Source organism: Lichenostomus cassidix, chromosome 10 (genome assembly GCF_008360975.1).
Source record: "Lichenostomus cassidix isolate B80296 chromosome 10, HeHo_3.0, whole genome shotgun sequence".
Taxonomy (NCBI): Eukaryota; Metazoa; Chordata; class Aves; order Passeriformes; family Meliphagidae; genus Lichenostomus; species Lichenostomus cassidix.
The window spans coordinates 14785200-14807882 of NC_139491.1; the positions used below are offsets into that span (position 1 = coordinate 14785200).

Sequence of the window (22683 nt, forward strand, 5' to 3'; positions counted from 1 at the left end):
CTTTGATTATCTCCTCTCCCTAGATATCATTGCAGAGTATAGCAGGAATAACCAAACTCCAGGAAATAGATGAAACATAAAATGTATAGAAGTAGTGTATAAGTAAGCTTTCTATATTCTTAGTGAGGTGGAGTGGTGACATGTTCCTGGCCCTGCTGCTCAACCTGAGCTCCTAGAGCAGCTTAAGGGATGAGACAAGTCTTTTCAAACTCTTGCAAGAGAATGTACAGCTTCCTTTCAGATGCAATCTGAGAGAAATCTTTGAATTAAAAAAAAAAAGGTGGGTTGTCTTCCCTCCAATATCTCACCCCCAAGCAGAGGTTTGGTGTTTTGTTGCTAGAATAAAAAGATGATCTGTGTAGTGGAGAGACAATGTCAGCACAAACAGGTCAAGGCTGCAGGAGAAGAGCGAGTGAAAGGATGCACAGCGTGGGAGAGCAGCAGAGTCTAAAGGCTGCCATCACCTCGTGTGTCACTGCTGACTTTGATACTTGTGTGATGTTGGGAGGAGATGTAGAACATCCCTCTGCCATAACAGATCCCTTGATCACTCTGCAGCATCATTTCAGCATGAGTATTCCTTGAATTCCTTGATCAAAATGTTCATTAGGATCCCTGCTAGTAGACAAACACTTGTCTTTGAGGCTGAAGCATTAGTTTAAAGGTGAACAAAACACTTGGTGAAAACAAGTGCATCTTACATCCCAGTGTTTGGCAAAGTTTCTGATAAACTGGGAGGGGGCTGAATGCTGAGCATTGCTGCTTTCAAAAGACACTTGGAAAGCTCTAATAACTTCTGTTTGGAAAGCAAATCCAGTGCTGGTTCACAAAGTAGCTCTTCTGATGTAAAGCTGTAAATTTTGCTCAGAGCTGATGTGAACCCAGGATTTGAAATTGAGAGCAGAGTGGTTTTGACCTCTTTTCTGGGAGCACAAAAGGAAAATAAATTCAGAGGAGCTGTATGCTAAATCAGGGGGAAGAGAATTGTGGAGGACTAGAACAGGAAAGAGGAATTGAAATCTGAGTCTGGCAACACAAGGAAGATAGAGATCAAAAGCTCTTGAGAAGAACAGGACCTAGATGATCAGAAAGCAGTGAACCAAAACCACGTCAATAACAAATCACACAATGGTATCTCTGATGTTTCAAAGATTCAGTGCTTAAAGCACCATAAGTAACTGAATTGCAATAGATTTGTGTCTTGGGTTTGAATGATTTCAGTGAAGAAAGTGTAGGCTGTAAATAATAATTTCCCACACCTGGGGCATAGTTTTCTTTGCCTCTTGCATTCCTGTTCTCCCTTCACTGAGGGTTAGTTGTATAAAGCACTGGCGTGGCTACCCTGCTCTGGTAACCAAACTGCATTGTCTGTCTCCACACTACTGCAGCATGGCTGGGGTTGTGCTAACAGTCTGTGAGACAGCATCTAGAAATGAGATTGAAGTATTTATTGATAACTGTATTCCCAGTTACACCGGTTTGAAAGAGTAAAATACATTTATGTTTCAGTGAAGCTGCTTCTCCTTTATGTTTGTTTCAAACAAATGCTCTTAGAGGTCTTTTCTCTATGTATGAACTGTTGGTTTAGGTAATGAAGTAATGTCTCTTGTTGGATTGAGTGGGAGATCTGAAAAGTGTGGTCTTCAAAGCTTGCAATTAGAGTTTGTGTAAATTCTGATTATACTAATATTCCAAATTTTTCCAGATTTTTTTCTAGCTTTTAAAAAGTGTGCTGCATTGCCAATTGCTGGGTTTTTTTTTTAATTTAGACTCCTGATTCCCTTCTTTCTTCTTCATTATCATGAAACAACCAGCAGAAAAACCTACCCCCAGTGGCCTTTCATTAGACTGTACCTGACAGAAGAGGGGGGAAAATGGAGAATGACCCAGTAAATTTGTGAACTGGGTGAGAAAGAAACAACACTTGAGATGGAAACAGAAGTGAATCTTTGAGATGGAAACAGAAGGGAAATCTTTGCAGTGGGGGAGAAAAGATGTCACAGGGTGAAGCATCTCTTTAGAATGAACATTCCATGTCCTCTTTTACACCTTAACATTTCTTAAGGCTTCCTCTTGCCTGTCTGCATCTCTCTGATAGCCTTTTGACAAAGCTGCCTGTTCCTGGGCCCAGCTGCCACCAGCTGTCACTCATGTGAGAATCTGGACTCCTTTGCTGAGCATCCACGTGCTGATTATCCCCAGTGGCAGAGTTTAAAAAGACCACAAGCAGCTTTTCCTGAAGAGCAGACAAACCCTGTTGGGGCAAAACACTTGTCCCTTCCACAACAAGCCCTCCAAAATTACCCTTAAACAGCCCATCTGCTGCCATCCCATCGTGTTGCCATGGCAGCAGCTCCTGCCTGGGGCACTGTCACAGCTCCAGCCCCAGTGCTGCTGCTGGCAATGAGGAGTGTGCTGTGGGTGCTACATTCACCTCTCTTCAGTCCATCAGTAATTCCCTTGTTCTCACATGCTTGCTAAATATATCTGCTGATGGTTCTTTCATCTCATTTGCTCCTTCTTTTAGAAATGCAGGCTGCATCCCATCTGCTCCTGGAGATCTTGGCAGCCTTTGCAGTCTAATTTCTTCAACTCTTTCTTGGTGTGAGTCTGGTTTCCTTCAGCATTTCTTCTTCCTCCTTGGTAAATTAATCTTGTGTCATGTATCACTGGGCCTGGCTAGTTGGACAACATGGAAACTATTTGTTAAATTTTGTATTTTGTTTTCAAATGGTGAGGAAATACTAGCTTCAAAAATTTATTCTAGGCGAGATGAGCTGCATTTGGGATGTTTTTATTGAATAGTACAATAAATATTTGTATGAACTAATATAAAGTATTTTGGGGCGTGATGGAGCTGGGAATGGATACCTCACTCTTTGTGAGGTATCACAATCAAAACTCAAGTGATTTTAGTTTTATTTGTGTGACAGATGGAAGGAAATACACTGTTACCCAAAGAGAACCTAATTATACTGTGCTTGTTGAAGAAAAATACTTTGATTTCAGTGGGATTTGTTTGCCAGGTAAATCACAGTTTACATCCTGAGCTAGACATGTCTGTGATTGAGTGTTTGAATTTCCTTACTACAGATACTATAAAACCTCCAACAGCATTATGGATTAAGCTCAACTTCAGATATATGAGTAAACATCTTTGAAATCTTAAAGTTCATTTACTGATGGATCTCCATCAAATTATTCATGTGACTCTTCCTTGGAGATGTATGTGCCTTTTTTCTTGAAATGGCCAAAACTATAGTGGGTTTACATTAGAATCAAACTGGGAAGAACTGCTGTCCACACTGAAGCCTTGCCTCAGAGACTGATACTGGAAATGCTCCTGTGCTGCTGCTGGAGATCAGCAGTCGTGGCTCCTGACCTCCCTCACCCAGCAGAATTCTCCCTCCTCAGTGATGAAAGTCAGTGTTCTGCTGTGGGAGGGCTCGGAGAGACCATGCAATTGTTAATTAATGAGAATAATTGCACGTGAGTAGTTAATTGCTGTTAATATTTTGGGAAAGACAGATGCAAAATCTCTGCGTATGTGACCTTTACATCCTGCTTCTGTCTCATTATGCTTCTGCCAGGAAGGGCTGCTTGCAAAGCTTTTGATGCCTGTCCTTGTCAGCAGGACAACATGAGCCTTTATTTCCTCAGGGAATTCTGCTACAGATGTTAGGGAAGGTTAATTTATATGGAGTAGCATTTCACTGACACGTGCATGGAGGTAAATCCTTCCTGCAATGTGACACTTGCAAAAAGTATTGTGTTGTTTAGGTGGATGAACCCATTATGCAGTTGCTATGGAAGTATAAATTCAGTCTTATGTAGATTTAAAAAAAAATTATTAGACTGCTCACACTGTTGAAAAAATGTATTCAGTTCTATTTACTGATTTATCTGGCTGTTTTGTTAAAATATAGATTGTTGTATATGAAGCTAATTTAGAAAAATGTTGTCTTTCCTAGCATCCTAAATGTCTAAAGACCCTAAGTGTCAGCTTTCTTTTCCTGTTCTGCTGTTGTCATGGAACATTTTTGAGAAATAGTGTCCCATTAGTTAATTTTTAAGTTTTGATTTTTACTTCCTTGGAGAGTATGTTGCAAGGAAAATTAAACTGGTATGGCTGTGAGGTAGTTGCAAATTTTAGATCTCTTATGTGGTTAAAATTCTATTCAGAAAGCATTATATTTGAAGTGTTTATTATCACACTGGATATCAACTCCTCTTTTTCCATGTGATTGTACAGCTGGAGCAGCTGTTTTTGAAGCATTTCAAATTGACGGTATTTTGACTATCATTAAAATAGGTTAGTGCTGTTTGATTTCTTTCTCTTTCAAAATAACACTAAATTAAATTTCATGTGCATGGATTTTTTATTTAGGGGAGCAGGGGTGTATAAATGGAAATGTCAGTGATAAAAATTAGACACTACAACTACTATACTTTTTTAAATTGTCAAAATTACTTCTTTTGACTGCCTACACATATAGTAAAAATTAAATAATTAGATTTGTTGTAGTAGTAGCTGCAGATCATTGGAGGATTCTTTTGAGTGCTTATTTTCAAGTAGAAAACTTTGAATTAGGCTCTTTAGCATATTAACTGGTTACTCCCCATTATCCTTTTAACAGATTATTAGACAAAACTTAAGCTTGTTCTCTGCTATGAAACTAATTATCTGCAAACTTCTTTTGTTACAATTCCTGTTAGAAGTGTGGTGCAGTACTTGGATACTTCAGGAGATAGTTTGAATAGCTCTTCTTGTTCCTCTTTTATGTGGCAGTGCTCTGCAGGCCACTTGATGATCTTTGGGTCCCTTCCAACTCAATATTCTGTGATTCAGAAAGGTGCAGATGCTAAAAGAGTTAATCAGAATCAAAATAGCAGAAAATTAGTAGATGCTGGAACAGCTACTTTTGACAAATTTCTACTGAATGTCTCTGAGCTAAGAGCACAGGGTTTTTATTACTAAACCAGGCCCCCTCTTACACTTTCCTAAAAATACTACCCTAAATAGTGTAATTGCTGGATCTGTAACAGAGCATTGCAGAGACAACAAACACCTATTGCTGTGTGTAGAGTGTGACAATGCTGCACTCACTGCTGTCTTACAGCCTTTCAATCTGATCACACTTGAGGAAATCATCTGCATGGCCATTGCTTCTACTGAGGGAATTTCTTGGAAGCCTCTTGAAACTCTCTTATGATGAGATACTAGGAGATTTGGTTTGATGTAAGTGCATCTTTGCATTTATCTGTCACTGTGCTCCTGTATTTAGAGCCAAGGTTGCATTTTGGATTTCAGGGCTCTTGAAATGCCTTGGCAGCCACTATCAAGTCCCTCACTTTATTGATATTGTTGTTGTTTGCTGCACAGGGAAACAGGAGGAAACTAAACTGCTTCTTCTGGTGTTTAAATAGGTGTTTTGTGTGATGCAAATTCTCCTGAAAACTCCCAGTGTCCCTCTCTGTTGGACACTGGGCTGTTACCAACACTCACATTATTACTTCAAAGACATGACTTGCTGACTCTTGGTGGGAGCTGATTGCTACTCTGGCAATAAATAAAATACAGTCAGAGGGAGGCATCATTTTTTCTTGTAAATCAAAACCAGCAGAGTTGTTTATAATCTTAAACAGAATCATATTTGAAGATCTTATATTTGAAGTTAGAGTTTTCTACAGAACATTTTAATAAAAATATGGAAATTAAGATACAACCAAGTGACTAATAATAAATCAATTAAATTTCAAGATCTGTCTGAAAGAAAACAAGTTCATAGGACCATAACATGGTCAGTAAAATCCCATACATCAAGTTCACTTTTAGAAGTTTTCATCTGAACTATTTAGCTTTGAAATTAGGAATAGTTGTGTGGATTTTAGTATTTATACTGAGGTTTCAGCTTTCCTTTAAAAAGTTAAATAGCCTCATTAGACCTAGTCAAAAGAAATTTAATCTGGAGAAAATGTAATTTAATTTAATAATGACTGGAATTGAACAGTCTTTTATAATTTAGGATAAAACAGAATATAATGTATGGCTCTTAACATAAAAACATTAAAATTTTTAGCCCAATGCTGTGCCACACTGCAGGGAGTATTTCTGCCTATTTAATATAGAACATTGCTTTAGACCTAGAGAAAATATTTTTGTTCAAATCTGTATTTTAATTTAGGCAAACAACGTGGAATACTGAATTAAACAGATCTGAAATGCCAACACTTTTCATCCTGTCTTTTCTTGGCAAGCATTGAGAAATAATTTTAAAAGTGATATAATTTAATCATGAAAAAGAAATCTATTATGAGGCAAATAATGGGAAGATAAATTGTGTTGTTTCTTGTACACTTGCAAACCATGAGTCAAGAGTGTTGGGTTGAGTGCCATTTCTGTTCAGTAAGTTTAAGTGGGTTCATTTAAAAATTGTATGTTTTATCTATTTAATGCTATAATCTGTAATGACCATCCAGTATCTGGCTGGTCCAACATGCAGTTTCTGTCTGTACCCCACATAATCTTGCATTAACTTAGTCCTGGCACAGCTGCTGATCTCACTGCTTCATAGTTCTTGGTGGTCATAAATTTTCAGGTTGCTTCTGGTCCTGTCCTTCTGCATCTCTCTCAGGGAAACTATAAATTCTGTGGCACAAATGACAATGAATGTTACTGTCTGTAGTCTATGTAAGACAAAGTTTTGTGAGCAAAATACCTTGTGGCAAGTTTTTAATCTACTTATACAGTGGTTTACAGAGACAATCACATTTACCTCTGGCTGTTCTTGCTGCTTCACAAATGATAAATGTGTGTGTTAAAAGGTATAAATTTTAAATCCCACTGAATGTATGCATACATATTTAATGTGATTGGAAAGAAGCCTGGAGTATCTCATGTCAAACTACAGTGTCTCAAAAAACCAGCTTTCTACAAATGATTTCAATGTCAAACAAAGTTCTTTCAAGGATGATTTTCTGACCTTTCAGGAACTGCAGGACAGGAATTAACAGGAAAAAACATGTAGGCCAAGTATTTCAGGTACAGAGGGCTGGCAGGTTTACAGCTTACCATGGCAATGCCTGGTTTTATTCAAAGTACCCTGCACAAGAGAATTGAGTAATATCTTTCATCAGCACAGAGGGTAACGTTTTGTCTGAGTGTTCATGTCTTGACTATCAAACCACTGAAAACCACCAGGGAAGTAGTGGTTGAAATGCCAGCAATGAATAAGCAATCCAGTTTCATATATATCTCCAAAATGAAAGTGTGAGGAATGAAATAAAAGGTTGCTTTTAGAAATATGGTTTCATGTGATACAATATATACATCATTTTTGGAGGACTTTAATTATTTTGCATGTAAAAACTTCTTCCTACTTGTAGTAGTAAGTCATTCTTCAAACTGTGTTTAATATGTGCTATTCCTTTGTGCTGTGCTCTTGGTGTATATATATGCAGTAGTGAGTGGGTGGTTTGGGTCACTGAAGAATCACCATCAAAAGTATTGTCAAAAAGCAGGTTTTTAATATATATTTGTGGAAGTGAAGTCATAGAGTGGCTTGAATTGGGAGGGACCTTAAAAGTCATTGTGTTCCACCCCCTGCTGTGGGCAGGAACACCTTCCACTATCCCAGATTGCTCAGACATCCATCCAGCCTGGCCTTGAACGCTGCCAGGGATGGGGCAGCCACAGCTTCTCTGGGCAACTTGTGCCAGAGCCTCAGCACCCTCACAGGGAAGAATTTCTTCCAAATTTCTGATTCAAACCTGTTCTCTGTCATTTCCCCCTGTTCTGTCACCACATGCCCTTCTCCAAAGTCTCTCTCTGGCTCTCCTGGAGCACCTTTGGGCACTGGAAGGGACTCTAAGGTCTCCCTGGAGCCTTCTCTTCTCCAGGCTGAGCAGCCCCAGCTCTCCCAGCCTGTCCTCATAGCAGAGCTGCTCCAACCCTCTGGGCATCTTGCTGGCCTCCTCTGGACTTGCTCCCTCAGGTGCACATCCTCGCAGTGCTGGGAGCCCAGAGGAGGACACAGCACTCCAGCTGCCTCCCCAGAGTGGAGCAGAGTGGGAGAATCCTCTCCCCTGACCTGCTAGCCATGCTGCTCGTGCCTGAGCCATGCAGCCCAGGACACAGTTGGCTTTCTGGGCTGCAAACACACATTGTCAGGGCATCTGCTTCTCCTCCACCAACACCCCCAAGTCCTCCTCCTCAGAGCTACTCTCATTGCATTTTTTGGTAGAAAGCTGTATATTGGAAGAAAATCTAAATTGTTAATGTCTTCTGTTGCAAGTCACAAACTGCAGTGTGCGCTAAAGTTGGTTCATTTGTTTTTCCTCTTTTTACCTCCTATCAATTCAAGAACAAATTGTGAAAGGCACAGTAAGAGTAAGGGCTAGAAAGTGCTTTGAGCCAGCTATCTCAAGGATTAAAGATTTCAGTTTTTCAGGTAATACAGTTTTAACAGCGCCTTTGGGAAACAAGATGAAAGGAAATCTAAAGCTTATGGTAAAAACAAAAGAGTATAAATTACTTCAGGCCAGTTGTGAAGAAAAGAGAAATATTAAGAGGCAAAAATGCAAGTGATGAAAAAGAATGGAGGGTGGAGAATATATCAGCTCCTGTAAATCCTTTTGGGTTTTTTGTGGTATCCATAAAATTAAGATGATCTATTTTGGGACACTCTGAAGGCAGGTGCATGGTTGTAGCTACATTTAAGAAATGTGCAGGTAAAAATGTTCACAAACAATCTGGGAATGCTAATAATTTTCTAAAAGGTCAAGTTGTACTAAAGAGAGAACTACAAGCAAATTTCTTTGTAGTGGAAAGATAATATAACCGGTTAGGGTTAGGTCTTACATGTTTATTTTTTTTCTTTCAGTATGGAAGGTCACTTATTCTGGGCTCTCCCTTGCAAAGGCATGGCAGATGCTGTTTTTTTATTCTGTGCAGATTTGTATGGTGTGGTCTGTTGGGACTGCACAGATGCAAACTCACTCTTGGTATGCTCAGCATATTTATACCTAAGTAGTTCCCAGAAAATGAGTAAAAAGGGGAGCCTCATGTGGATCTGTCCTTTCTTATTTCCTGGAATTCCTCTTCAGATCTTCTGCCATAGCACGGGACCAGTACAGCCTAGTCCCACTAGAGAATTAAAATAGTTTACAATTCCAGGTGCAAGATGACATCTCAAATAGTGAGTTGTTATATCACTTTAAATCATTGCATCCGAGCTGTTTAGTTTTGTAGAATTAGTTTAGGACCATGGTAGCATTTAAGTAGGAAGTCCTACTAACATGTCCCCTGTAGAGTCCTTTGTATAGAATAGAAGCTTCGACTTCTCCAGTTAGTTCTGCTTCCACCATGTCATAATAAATCCATTGGCTTTTCTTTAAGTTCATGTTTTAGTTCTTGGTGACTTTTGGAGTTTAGTGGTATTAATGCTTCTTCCTGATTTCTAGGAATATTTCATCTTGTTTATATGTTGTAACTAGAAGGGTGAAGAACATAATATTGTCATTCTAAAGCAGCATTAAAATATTGTAGACTTTCAATATCTGTCAATTCTGTGTTTGCTTCGGTGTAAGTTCTTGCCCTTGGTCACTGGGTTAGCTGCATCTTTATACCCTTTCCTTATAATTTCATACTGCTCCTGCAAATACATCACACTGAGCTCTCAAAGCAAATATTTGATAGTTCTCTTTCTGGGGAAAATTGTAAAGTGGAAATTGGGCATACTCGACTTCATAAATAATGTCTATCTGACTTCATCTGTGGTGTTTCAGTGTGGTGTTGGATCTCCATCATAATCCACAATGGCCACTCTTTCAAAGGGTTGCAGATGTGTTTATTTTTACTGCTGTACCTGTGCCAGTGTTAGGAAAGACTGGGTTGTGATAAAAAAATTGGGCACACTGAACATATTTTTTAATGCCTGTAAATGTGGTAATTGATACTTTTATGCCTCCTTTTCTGTGTTGTGGCTTCCAGCATGGTGGCAATCTTCACCTGTGAAGTTGTGATAACAGAGTACCAGGTGTGTCCTACTCCATCAGTAGAAGGCTTTTTTTGCTATTTAGCTGAGAAGCATTAAGAAGGGAGATTGGAAATACTTCAATTACTTTTATTACAATCTTTGTGCTCTGCAAGAGGCAAAGTAGATTCAAAAGGCTTACTATGGATGTGAATTTTCCTCTTTAGCTCCATGTCCAGACAAGGTAGTTCCTTGCCTGGTGTATTAGGAAGTGAGACATAAAGTAGCAAAATTGGGAAGACGAGTGTGACAGAGAAGTTCAGTGTTTGATATCATGTGGTGGCTGCCACTTTGAAATGCAGCTTCTAAACAGAATGTGAGCCTTAGACCCACCGAGATGAGCAGGAATTCTAAGAGCCTGTTTCATGATTTTGACAGTGCTGGTCCTTCCCTCTTGTCTTTGCCAGCAACAAGAGGAAGAGGTTACCTTGGAAACACCAATAGAGGTTTCTTCATTAATGAATGCTGATATGGAGAAAGTGCTGCGGAGACAGATAAACCTGATGTAGGTTAGAGCCCTTGTTGTCAGCTGTGATGCTGGTGAGAATCTGAAGCTGACAACTAAAATTTGTAACACATCTTCTGTCTTTCGGTTAATACTGTGGAGGTTATGGGGTTTTTTGTCCAAAAGCACTAGAAAAAAAATATACAGCCATTTTGGATTTAAGGTTGTCAAAAATATTCATAGCACATGCATTGACAAAAGATAACATCTTGTGAGAGCAGTGAAGGGCTGTAAACTGTGAGCATGCACATGGAACAGAGATACAACAGAATTTCTTACTGATTTCATGTAATACACTCATACTCCTGTTGAGTTATGGCAGTGTCAACACTGAATATTTAAGGTGGCCACACATTGGGCACACCTTTGTTCTTGGCCTCTTATTACTTATGCCCTCCACTACATATTGAGATTTCTGTCTGCCCAGACTGGACCAGTTTTTTTTACATGTAAAGCAATAAAATTATAATTAAGCTGATGGAATCAAGTTAATGATTGTTTAGACACATTTTGAGATGAGAAAAAAGGAGTAACTAACACAATGAGTAGTTGTTACGGAGGATGCTGCCTAAATTGTAATTGTTGTTTAAAAACCAAGTAGTTATATATATGCAGAATTTTATTCACCCTTTTTCCCCAACTTGTAGGAAGTCATGATACATGATGTTCACAAATACTTTTCTTGTTTAAGATACCCATATCCCTATGAAAAGGGATTTAAATTGTTTTGAGACTACATCTGTTTATAATAAAACATTTTTCAAATCTCACTTTTTAGTAATGCTCAGTAATAAAACCCATTAAATTTTCAGCGTGTGTGATAAAAGTGGGAGATAAATGGATTATCTTGAAATGGCTGGAGGAAAACATATAATAGTCATGTCTAGTTTTGATTTAGCTTTCTCTTACAGTGCGAGACGGAGGATGTTGTCAGATTAAGTACCCTACTCTCTTTAAAATACATAAAATGTTGCCATCCATGTAATTGTGTGACAGGCTGGAAGTTCTGGAACATCTAAATTATATTTTTCCTTGTTTGCCTCTTGAAGTGAGTAACAATAGGCCGCTTGGGTTTTTTCCAGATAACGTTTTTCATGCTGCTCTCTGCAGTGTGTGTGATGCTGAACCTGGCTGGCTCCATCCTCTCCTGTCAGAATGCTCAGCTGGTGAAGTCCCTGGAAGGATGTCAGCTGGTGAGTGGTGGAAAACAAGTCTCTTACGAAGGGCAAGGATTCTAGCTTTCATTTGTTAGGGTTTCATACACATATTCCTTTAATTTCCAGAACAGCATGTATTTAGTAGAGCAATCTGTAGGTTTACAACCTGAAAAAATTTTGTTGGGAAAAGTTTGAGTAAAAGTGCTAATGCATTTAGTGTTTTGCCACCTCAAAAAGTAACTTTTGATACCATAAGGACTTTCTTCTTAATGTCATGGTAAAAATAATGCTTCAGCAGAGTAGGTGGAATACAGGCCACAACAGAGCAATGTGGTGGTTACCACTTGATCTCAGCAGGATCAGAATTCAGGAGCTCCTTGTACAGCCTGTGGATTTCCCAGATGCACTGGCAGGAATGTTTTGGTATGTCTATGCTAATATTTATTTGCCAGCCTAAGTGGTTTTTCTTCTTAATTTCCAAAGTAAATGAATGTCACTTGTGTTATAAAATACAGAGTGAAACAAATGATCATGATGTGGCATCCTCTAAATTATTAGAAGTACAGTTTACCTAAAGCTTTCATGTTTTTATCTCAGAAAAAAATGTACATACACATGGAATTCTAGCATATTTTCTGACTTCAGCTTGCAAAGATGTCTACAGAAGTAAACTCATGGCTGAATATTTGACTTCAAATAAAAAGTGCTCAAACTGTAGTTTCAATTTTCAGAGCATGCTGAAGTACTAAGTAGCTTTGCCACAGTTTGTACTCTGGAAGGGCAATTTAATTTATTGTTTATCATATCAGAACAGTTTCAAAACAAAACCAAAAACCAACGCTTTCTTCTACACAGACCTTGCTTTTTAGGTTTTCTTTGCTCAAAATCCCATTCCAGTCAGGTTGGGGACTTGCACAGGAACATATTGCATTGCCATGTTGCAGTGCTCATGTATATGGAATTCTAGAGCTCTGTTCTCATAGACCACCCTCTGGGAGGGATGCACTGCAATGAACAACACTGCTTTATGATTAGGCACAGAATTTGACTCAGAAGGTGGTGATGCATTATGCTGAGCATATTTAATTACTATATTACCATTTTTCACCCAAAAAGGAAAAATCCCAGTTTCTTAACAGCTTGTTCTCAGTGTATCTTTAATTTTGATTCCTTAGATGGCTCTGTTTAGAGTTTAGATGTGTGCAATCCTGCACTATGTGACTGGTGTACATTATCAAATCTAAACCCTTTACTTGCCTCTGAGGATACAAATGTACTCTATGGGGATGCAGCTCTAGGAGTCAAAATCCAGCCTTTGCAGACATGTGGTTTGAAATGTAGTTAACATCCCATATAACTGAACCAGTAAATTTCCAAGCACAGTATAGTAAAAAAGTCAAATTCAACATATATGCTGTTTTAGTTGTGGTATTTCTGTCAAACTCATTCATGCTGAGTGTATGGTTTTAAAAGTGATAATAGTATCTACTGTATTATGGAGTTTAAATTCAGCAGTGTTTTACATGTAGAATAGTTATTTGAAGAAAAAAACACAAGACACAGTGGTCTTATTTTGCTTTAAGCCCTGGGGATTTATTGTAGATTCCATAATATATATTTTTGTGTGAATATGAGAAATGTGCTCACCATATGTTAGCATTTTGAATGTGTAATTTGTGAAGTTGGTATTTGTGCTCTTTATCCTGCAGCTTAGCAACATACAACATGGAGGGGAAGAAAGGGCAGTAGCTTTAACGCCTAGTTACGAAAAATTAATTGGAATTTTTTTCCCGTGATTAGCTGCAGATCCTGTAGCCAAAAGCTGAAGATACTGCTTTAAGTCAGTGAGAGTAGGATGTGTACAGAGCAGTTACACACTCAGGCTGTTCATTAATGGGTGTAGGAGAAACATTTCTGTATAGGAATCTCTTTTTCAAATAATGGATCTCTAAAAGTTGTGCTTAACATATATGAGTAGAGCAATTAGTATATTTTAATTAATATTCTATTACTGCACAAGACTGAATACATTTTATTTCTTTGTCTATATTTGTCTTTATCAAGCCTACCTGTCTTGTAAGTCACTTATTCATTTTAATAAGAAATGCTGTAGTTTTAATCAAATTTACAGGTGATTATTATTCAGAAAAGTAGTGATAGTGTCAATCTCTCTATTAAAAGATTTTTTAAATTTTTTTTTTTTCTTTCTGGTTGTACAGCTGAAATTAGCCAGTGGTTATAGTAACACATAAAAGAAGACTTCTTTCCCCTGAATTACCTTTAGCTGGAGTAGGCAGCTAGGATAGCAGAGCAAGTGCAGATTCCCAAAGACCTGAATGGCAGAGCCCAGGTCCAGAACTGAGGTTTATTTGTATTCCATTTTGCACTGGAGCTACACTCAGGTCTGTGCATATTGAAACACAGTTTTTAAAATTCCAGAAAAAAGATTATTCATCTGTCAGTTTTTAATCTTGGTATTTCCCTACAATGCAACTTTATCCTTACTGGATCCCATTTTTCCCTTTGCATAAGGCACTAGAATTGACTGAAGCTCCTTCCCCTAAGAACACCACTGGGGCTTTCTTGGACCTCACTGCCTTGTTATCAACTTTGGAACTTTCATACTTCATTTTGAAATTCTTCCTTGCCTGTTTTATGTCCCTCATAAAAAATCCTGAAGGTTAATATACTACTTTTACTAGAAGACTTACATTTGTAATAGGGTAGAATGCAAAGTAATGATGTTAACTAATTCCTAACTTACCCTTTTTGGGGAGAATGTGTGCACTCAGCAGCCAAACAAGCTTCTTTTCAGCAGCATTGACAGAATTTGATGAATGGATACAGGTGAATAGAAGAAACATGAGGCCTGTGAGTGTGTGTGTGCATGTATTTGTAAAAAATCTGGAAGGTCCTTTCGTTTTTTGATCCCCTGCTACATAAAATTCAGGTTTTAATGGGTTGTATGACTTTTGAAGTAACTACTGCTTTTTGACAAAATAAAATGAACTTACAAGAAGATTTATGCATATAGGCAGTTCTGGCTGAAGTTTGAAATCTTAAATATGGCTTGGATGAGGGTGTACTGTGCAACTGTCATAAATATGAAAGTACACAAACTCTGCTGTGGTTACTGACTAGCATGAGTAAGAATCACGAAGTGGAACACAAATATGTACAGGATGGTGGGGATATGTGCAGGGGATGAAGTGAATGATGCTTTATTCTTGAGCTCTGCCAGCCAAAAAGAGATTGAAACACAGACAGTGTTGGAGGCACTGCGATGTGATTGTGTGTGAGGTTGGCAAACACCAGCCCAGCAGCTGGAAGGAGTAATCCCAACTGCTTCTGCCTTCTCCCTGTACCAATGCAGCTTTATTGTCAGTGCTGCTGTCTCTGTTTATGAAGCCACACAGAGAGTGCCATTTGAGATGTGATCTGGGCTAAAAATAAACCACTTCTCCTCCTTCCTCACCAAATGAAAAAAAAAAAAAGTTGATTTTGGCACTGTTTAGGCCACAGAATAGCTGTATGAGCTCTTGATCCTGTGTGCACCAGTGTGAGGCAGCAGCAGGGCAGGGCGGTGTGGGGCAGAGGGCTCCAGAGTGCTCTCAGCCTCTATTGTTGAGAACATGAATGCAAAGACACCTTCAGCCTTTTGTCCTGCTCTCCATTAGAGAAACACAACTTAGCAAAGAGGTCACTCCACAAACATTGAAGAAAAAGGTGCACAGTAAGGTAAATTGATAACAATTCTCCAAAAGTAATATGCTTCCAGTCTGGTAGAGAATCTTAGGTGGTTTTGAATATGCTGTGATTCTTAAGATGTCCCTGTGTTTTGCAAGGACTTTCATGTAAACAATTTGCTTTTAACTCATTTTAGTAATGAAATTAAAAGAAGAGCTACTGGGCAGTACAAAGTTATGGAATAACTTTTAGAATGAATTAAGAATCTCTCATAAATTTAGAACCTTCTCCAAGCCTTTTCAGCCTTATTTTTGTGACACCTGTTTATTACATGTGATAAAAGTAGCCCTGGGCTCTGTATTTCATATTAGAAATGGCAGATACATTGCATGAGTCAGTGCCTGTCTTTCACTGAACAGGGACAGCAAGATTTAGAGTAGATGATCTTGCAGTAGAAAGCTTTGTCTGAAGTCCATTCTCCTCATTATAAAAACTTTTTAGCAGCTGAAGCCTGTATTGATTTGCCTGGTGTAGCCTGCTGGCCTCTGGCCTTGGCACAGCTCTAAACTCAAAGTGTGAGTTCCAAACTTGCTCAGCAGCATTTCTCAATCACTGAACCATTTCCAGAGAGGTTCTGGGACAAGACTTCCCCAGTGACATCCAGTGCTTTGATTTTGCATCAGCTTGAAGAGCTGAGGGTGTCTGAACATAAACCATTTTAGTTGGGTTTTGCTTGGATCTTTCACTTTTTAAAAGAAAGTATTAAAAGATTACAGGAATTGGAAAAGAACCAGTCTGGAATTGTTAAAGCTGCTTTGTGAGTTAAATTGTATGCTAGTGAGAAATAAACCCCACAACTATCCTAGAGGTGAGCAAACTATATTTTTTTTCTTTATTTCTTTGCAGTGTCTATGGCATAGGGTATGACCAGGCTCTGTGAGTTGCCATAGACAATTATTTCCAGTATTGCTTGGAGAATATGGGAAATGGTGTAATTTACACACCCAATGTTTTTCTAAAGCCTTTTACAAATTGTGCTGGCTAGAGGGCATTCTGGAGTCTCAGGAGCTGAAGTCCCCTGAGATCACTCCTGCCCTGAGCACACTTTCATCACAGTAAGCAAGCATTCAGTCATCTGTACCTCATCTGGAGAAGTTTATTATGTTCTTTTAATTGACTCTTATTTTTGCTCTTCTATCTGCTGTCCCAGTCACCAGCATGTAAGGATAGAGTGCTGCATAATCCTGATGGGGGTAGCACTGAAAAATACATATATTTCAACATATAACTTTTAAGATCATATGAACCATTTAAACATTCCTTGAGGTCTAAACAGTAAGTAAATATTCTGTTGAAATTACTCTACGTATAAGGCTGTGCAATGTAACTCTACAAGGAATGCTGTTACCTGTTTTTGTTCAGAAAATTGGCAACTCCTTAGGGAGAATTTGAATTAGAAATAGCAAATGCATATTTGCATTAGGAAATTTTTTGTGGATTTGTGTCTGGAAATTTCAGGGTTTTTTTTTAATGCAAAAGGGTAAGTAACATGGTGATTTAAATCTTACCATCCAGCCACTGTGCTTCCATCTTTACTTTATAAAGGACTGATTTGTGATCATGACTCATTTTCTGACCTTTTCCTATTATTTTTTGTTTTCCTGCATTTGGTATGATTTTATATTTATTCAGTTGCATTACTCTGGTTTCACTTGATCCTGGGAAGCAAATTTTTTTCAAAAAGACATGTAAAATGTAACACTCCTTGATATTGAACCCTCTTTCTGTATTTTACCTGGTTTTATAGCTTATATTAATCAATGGAAAACATTCTGCTCCAAGGGTTCTGCACAGAGATTTTCATTTTGCATTTTAGTAGTCATTACCATAACTGTAAATACAATTTTTTGGGAAGTGTTTTTCTGTTGATTTATACTTTTTCTGACCTTTTCTCCACAGATTAAATTCGACAGTGATGGTGTCTGTGTTTGCTGTGAAATGCAGCACCAAACATCAGGCTGCAGTAACCTGGGAGAAACACTGAAACTGAACCCTCTGCAGGAGTGCAATGCAGTGAGGCTAACCCTAAAGGTGTGTCAGGAGAGAATTAACAATTCATTGCAGTTTTAACTTAGCAAGACAATATCAGAATTTGTATGGGTAACTGTTTTGTCAGAGGTTATTCAAGAAACAGAAGTTAAATCTGGTTCTGACTGATGCTGGAAGGTGCAAGAGCAGGTATCTCTCACTTTGCTGTTCTGAGGTGGTGTTGTTTATCGATGTTGTGGTGAACTGCAAAGAAACACGAAGCATTGCAGAATGGTGAAGTATTTCATGAGGTACTGCTAACATGAGGGCAGTGGGCATTGCTTGGGAGAGAGGAACAAGTGTTCTTTCTGGATAATGGTGGAAACATGCTTATAAACTGCCCTGCAACATTGGAAGAAGTTTAAATCTTGTGGCATTTTGTGTTACAATACCCAGATAAAAAGCTGAGAACAAATAGTAAGAATATTGTACTAGTGGTTTAGCGCTCAGTGTAATTGCTGACATCATTGTTTTGCCTCGTTGTCCCCAAATGGGAAGACATGAAGTTATGTTGTTTTGGAAAATGCTTGAAAAAAGGAGTGCTAGCTTGGGAAGCAGATATTGATTCATTCTAGGTTTAATTTAATGATCAACAGAACTAACTCTGCGTCTGTGACTCTCAATTTCAAAGTATGCGTTTTAATAGAATTAATAGAAAATGGAGTAAAGTAGAGAAATTAATTGTGAGAAGGATCTTAGGGTGGTAGCTGATAAGGTGTATCCTGGAAAACGTTTAAAAGTTTTATTGATATTTGAAAATATATTTTAAAATTCAGAATGGGTAGAAATCCTGTACAAGGTATGTAGCAAATACCTAAATGTTCTTCAGCTTTGTTAAAGAAAAAGCAAAAAAGCTACCACCAAGTAATAAGGATCAGGTAGAAGTTGAAACATTTTTTTATGGCCCCAAAATTAAGTAAGAACTCTGCCTCAGGTTTTAATGAGGATGATAAAGGTAACAGAACAAAAACTTACTGGGTAGCAGGAGTTTAGTAAGTGGCAAAGAAACATATCTTGACATTGCTGGTCAAAACATAGCAAACTGCAGTGAAATGTATTACAAGACGGTAATTTCTGGGAAGGACATTCCTCATAGTATGACAGATGCAGAACGTGAACCTGTCATTCAGGAAAAGCTGACTTGCTAATTCCATGAAAATAAAGATCGAGGCAGCATATGTTTGCTTCCTGTAAATATGTCAGTAAGGTAAACTTTAATGAGAGAGAAAACAACTGTTTGTCTTTGGAGGACATTGTCAGCATATGAAGTGAGTAGAAGTGACATATGCTGAAAATCAAGTTTCTAACCAATGCAGCAATCAGAGTACAAGCACGAAATATATTTTCTTTTAAGATATAACTCAATCATTTATAAAGAGAATTGACATATCAACTTATGCTACAAGAGAATGGATTTAAACACAGCAGTTCCCATGAGCATAGTCTGAGTGCAGTTTTAATCATGTTCAGAACTTTTAATCTAAGACAGGGTCGTTAGGAAAATAACATTTTCAATAAGTTTTTTACATCTTTTTCAGTTTTAATTCTACATTTGCTTTCTATTTGTCTTAGCTCTGATTCCTGTACATTTGAGAACAGAGTTTTACTGAGCCCATAAGAAAAAAAGCTACAGCTCATTAGTTAACAGGTGATGGTGGTAAAGCTCACCCTCTTTAATTGCAATTAACAACTACGATGTGATTTTCAAGAAACAGATGTTTTACTACCAAAAGCTCAGTTATGTTCATTGTTTGGGGAGCCAGAGAGAAAGAAAATGCCAGTCAAACAGGACAGGGAAAACTGACAGTGGCTATTGGTCTTGTGTGTGTTGACTGTGCCTTGAGTGGGAGTTTTATAATTGCTTTTAAAAATCTCTAAGCTTGTTGTTGTTCTTTCTGCTATGAACCATCTCTTTGTGCTTCTTCTGTAAATCAATCCTCCTTCTTTCCTCATTTCAAGCCCCGAATAAACTACTCAAACATTTCAATTGGGACACATGAATTACCACTGCAGTGTGTCTGGTCACACATGTACATATATAGGTGTGAGCAATGATTGCAAATGCTGACTGATCTGTAAGTGCTGATTTCTGAGATTAGTTGAATAGTGAGATTTCAGCATAAAATGATATGTTACAGTAAAATGGACAAAAATACTCTGCTATTTCACTTGTAATGGGGACTCAGCCCATTCGGGGATGGTGAATTGGTGGGGTTAGAGTTTTGTTTATCAGAAATCATACTGGTGGTCTTGTCTGCACACCTCAGTGAGAACAGCACAGTGTCCTGATGTGATGAACTGCCATGAGAGCTGCAGGCACCCAAGTCTGACCCATCTGCCCTCTTTTGCAATGGAGAGACTTCCTGGTTTCTGTTTTTCACTAGAAGATGTGGTTTTTACTGTTTCCTGCATTAGTGGCTCCTGAACTGCCCCTGAAAAGAAGGTTCCTTGCTTTCCTCATAATAGTCAGGGTCAACAATCTGTGCTCGTAAAGGATGTCAGTGTCTCAGTATCTTGATTTTTTATTTTTTTTTTAAATAACCACACTTCTAGAGCATCTCTGTCCTGTGTTAGGAAATTACTTGACTTAATTAAAGCCAAATGAAGGCACAAGCAAATCCTATCTCTTTACAAAATTAGTTAAAAGAGTTTAAAAGGTTTATTAAGAATCAGGTGTTCACAAAAGAAGATGATGGCCACAGATGGGATGGACTTAGGATGCAGTTTTGGTAACATCAACTTAATCTGTTTTTCCACAGTAAATGTGTTGGTTTGTGGAAGAAATTTTGAGGAACTGAGTCTTTCTTGTAATGTTAATTAAAGTACAAAGATTAAATTTTCCCGACATCTTTCATCTTTAAAAATTATTTTTGTTTTCTAAATTCAGAGTATTCTAAACTTATTAAAGATGCATGTGGAATATTTTGAGAGGATTAAGTTAGGTATTTAAAAGTTTGAAACATTTTATAATGTATTATTGATGTCTGATACTTGCATATATATGAGGAGAATGTTATGCTGCTTTGGTTTAATAATGATCCAATTGAGTGTTTTTAGTTACTTCTGACAGCTTACACAGTCCAGAATACCTGCACACATGTATGTGAATTTATAGATTTGCTATTAAAATAATTGCTTCCTACTTCAGGTGCATCTGTAGAATGGTTTTGTGACTATTAAGCAAGGAGAGAAGCTGATTCCCTCCCTGTCTTCAGCATGAATATTTGGTTTGGAGCTGCTCGAATTCAAGTACAATATAATTATTAAATGATTCTTTCAGGTTTCTGATTCCATTCATTAGTTGTAAGTTTGGTATCTCTATTAGAGATTTAGGTAGCTTGAGGCTCTTGCAGTCTTATGTGTGAATCTTCCCTTTCCTCTCCTTTGAATCCAAATTTATTGTTAAGAGTTTCCTGATGACCAAGTCTACTCATATGCTTAATTTTTTTCATTCAGAGGAACATGCTTCCACTTGCAAAACAGAGGAGGATGGCTCTTAGCACATTCTTTAGCCTTTCCTCAGATTTGCTGCAAGACCAAATGCAATTTCATTAATTTTGCTGAATTACTTACCTGAAAGACTTCATAAGCTTCTTAAAATTGGATAAAGCTCAGCACAGAATAAGTAATTCCATTTCAGATTTTTAAATGCTGGACTTGTTTCACGTTCCTTTACAGGTAGCTGAAAACATTCCCTACATTCAGAGTGTATTCACCACACCAGAGACCATCAAAAAGAGCACTTCAGTGTGGGCTTTGTAGTCTGAATGGTTGAGCTGCTTTTCCTACCTCATGGGTTTGTTCCTAGCTTGGGCAATGAGTGAATATGGTTGTAAACTTCTCTCATGGCTGAAAAAGTGCCTCTTTGAATGACTGGAATCTGTTTATTCCATCCTTGTCCAGTTATTTTATGAAACCTCAGTCTTTCAGGAGTCTCTATCATATTCCCAGTACTGAATTTAATGCACAACCTGAGTTGAAAAGCATGCAAAAGAAGACCTCTTTGAGTTATTTTTAAGTAGCAGCTGTCCACTGCTTCTTAAAAATATAGTAAATATTTTAGATGCATGTAAAATAGTGAATCGTATTGTACTTTCAAACCTTAAATCTATTTTATGAAGTGTTTGCCATGTCTCCATTTACAATTCAATGTGCTTTTGAGACCTCTTTGGTTCAGAATTAATTCTTGAGTCTTCCTTGTATTAGAGCAGATATTTTTCCCAGTGCTTTTCAGATGTATCCAGTGAGAACAACTGATGTTATATTTTGAGTCAAAAGGATTGTTGTCCTTGAATTCTTGAATAAAAGAGGTACATTGACACTCATTTCATGGGTGAAAAAGCTTTACTGCTCATGATCTCCTTTCGGGATACAGTAGTGTAAGAAATGAAGCACCATAATTGAAGTCAATCAAGGAGAAAAGAAATCATCTCCACAGCACTGCAGCCATGGAGCTGTTTTAGCCATTGATCAGAGAGGATGTTTAGGTGCACATGTTCAGGGCTGCTGCTTACAGAGTGTTCTTTTTACACATCAGCAAGCTGATTTTGCTGCTTTTATCGTATATTGATTAAGATCTCAAAAGTGCCAAGAACTTAAGAACCTCAAAGACTACAAACCTTTTATTTCCACAGGAAAATAATCCATTGAGGCAGCAAAATGTGAGTGTGTTGCAAAGAGAGTTGCCAGTTCTGTACTGTTGAGCAGACTGGAACTCATGAAGTGAAATGGATGTACTTTGTTTCCTTCTAGAGCAAAATAGGTTTAAATACAGTTTCTCAATTCTGTGTAAGCAGCACAGCTGATTAATTTTCTGTGCAGTACTTGACAGAGTGAATGTTTTGTGGTAATAGTGCTTCATCTGTGTGTTATGGTCTGTGTTGAATGTCAGATTCTCTGGTTTGATGTTCATGCATGTAACTTAATTGACAGTAGAGTTCATTGCTATGATAGGAAAAGGCACGAGAGTGACTAAATATTTACCAAAGTCTGCATTAGAGTTGAGTTGTGAAGGTGCCCAGACATTCCTGTTCTAGTCTGGCTTACTTGATGGTTTTGAAAGGTAACTGATATTAGAGACAAATTTAGTTACAGGTTTGGTTTCTAAGCTGAAGGAACTCTATGGGTATGGCTCACCATTAGAGAGAAATAACACTATTCCAGTTTTGCTTTGTGTTTGCTGTAATACGAGGTACAAATTACAGTTTGAAGG

General features: G+C 37.9%; 1 protein-coding gene across 5 annotated transcripts in view; it reads left to right on the forward strand.

Moving 5' to 3' along the window:
- Positions 1–22683, forward strand: part of ENTREP2 (endosomal transmembrane epsin interactor 2) — a 91454-nt gene that overhangs the window by 40997 nt on the left and 27774 nt on the right. For all 5 annotated transcript variants that reach the window (XM_085070799.1, XM_085070800.1, XM_085070801.1 and 2 more), the window contains exons 3-4: positions 11622–11732; positions 17343–17474. In XM_085070799.1, coding sequence (XP_084926925.1) covers positions 11622–11732; positions 17343–17474 — 243 coding nt within the window. The remainder of the gene's footprint in view (positions 1–11621; positions 11733–17342; positions 17475–22683) is intronic.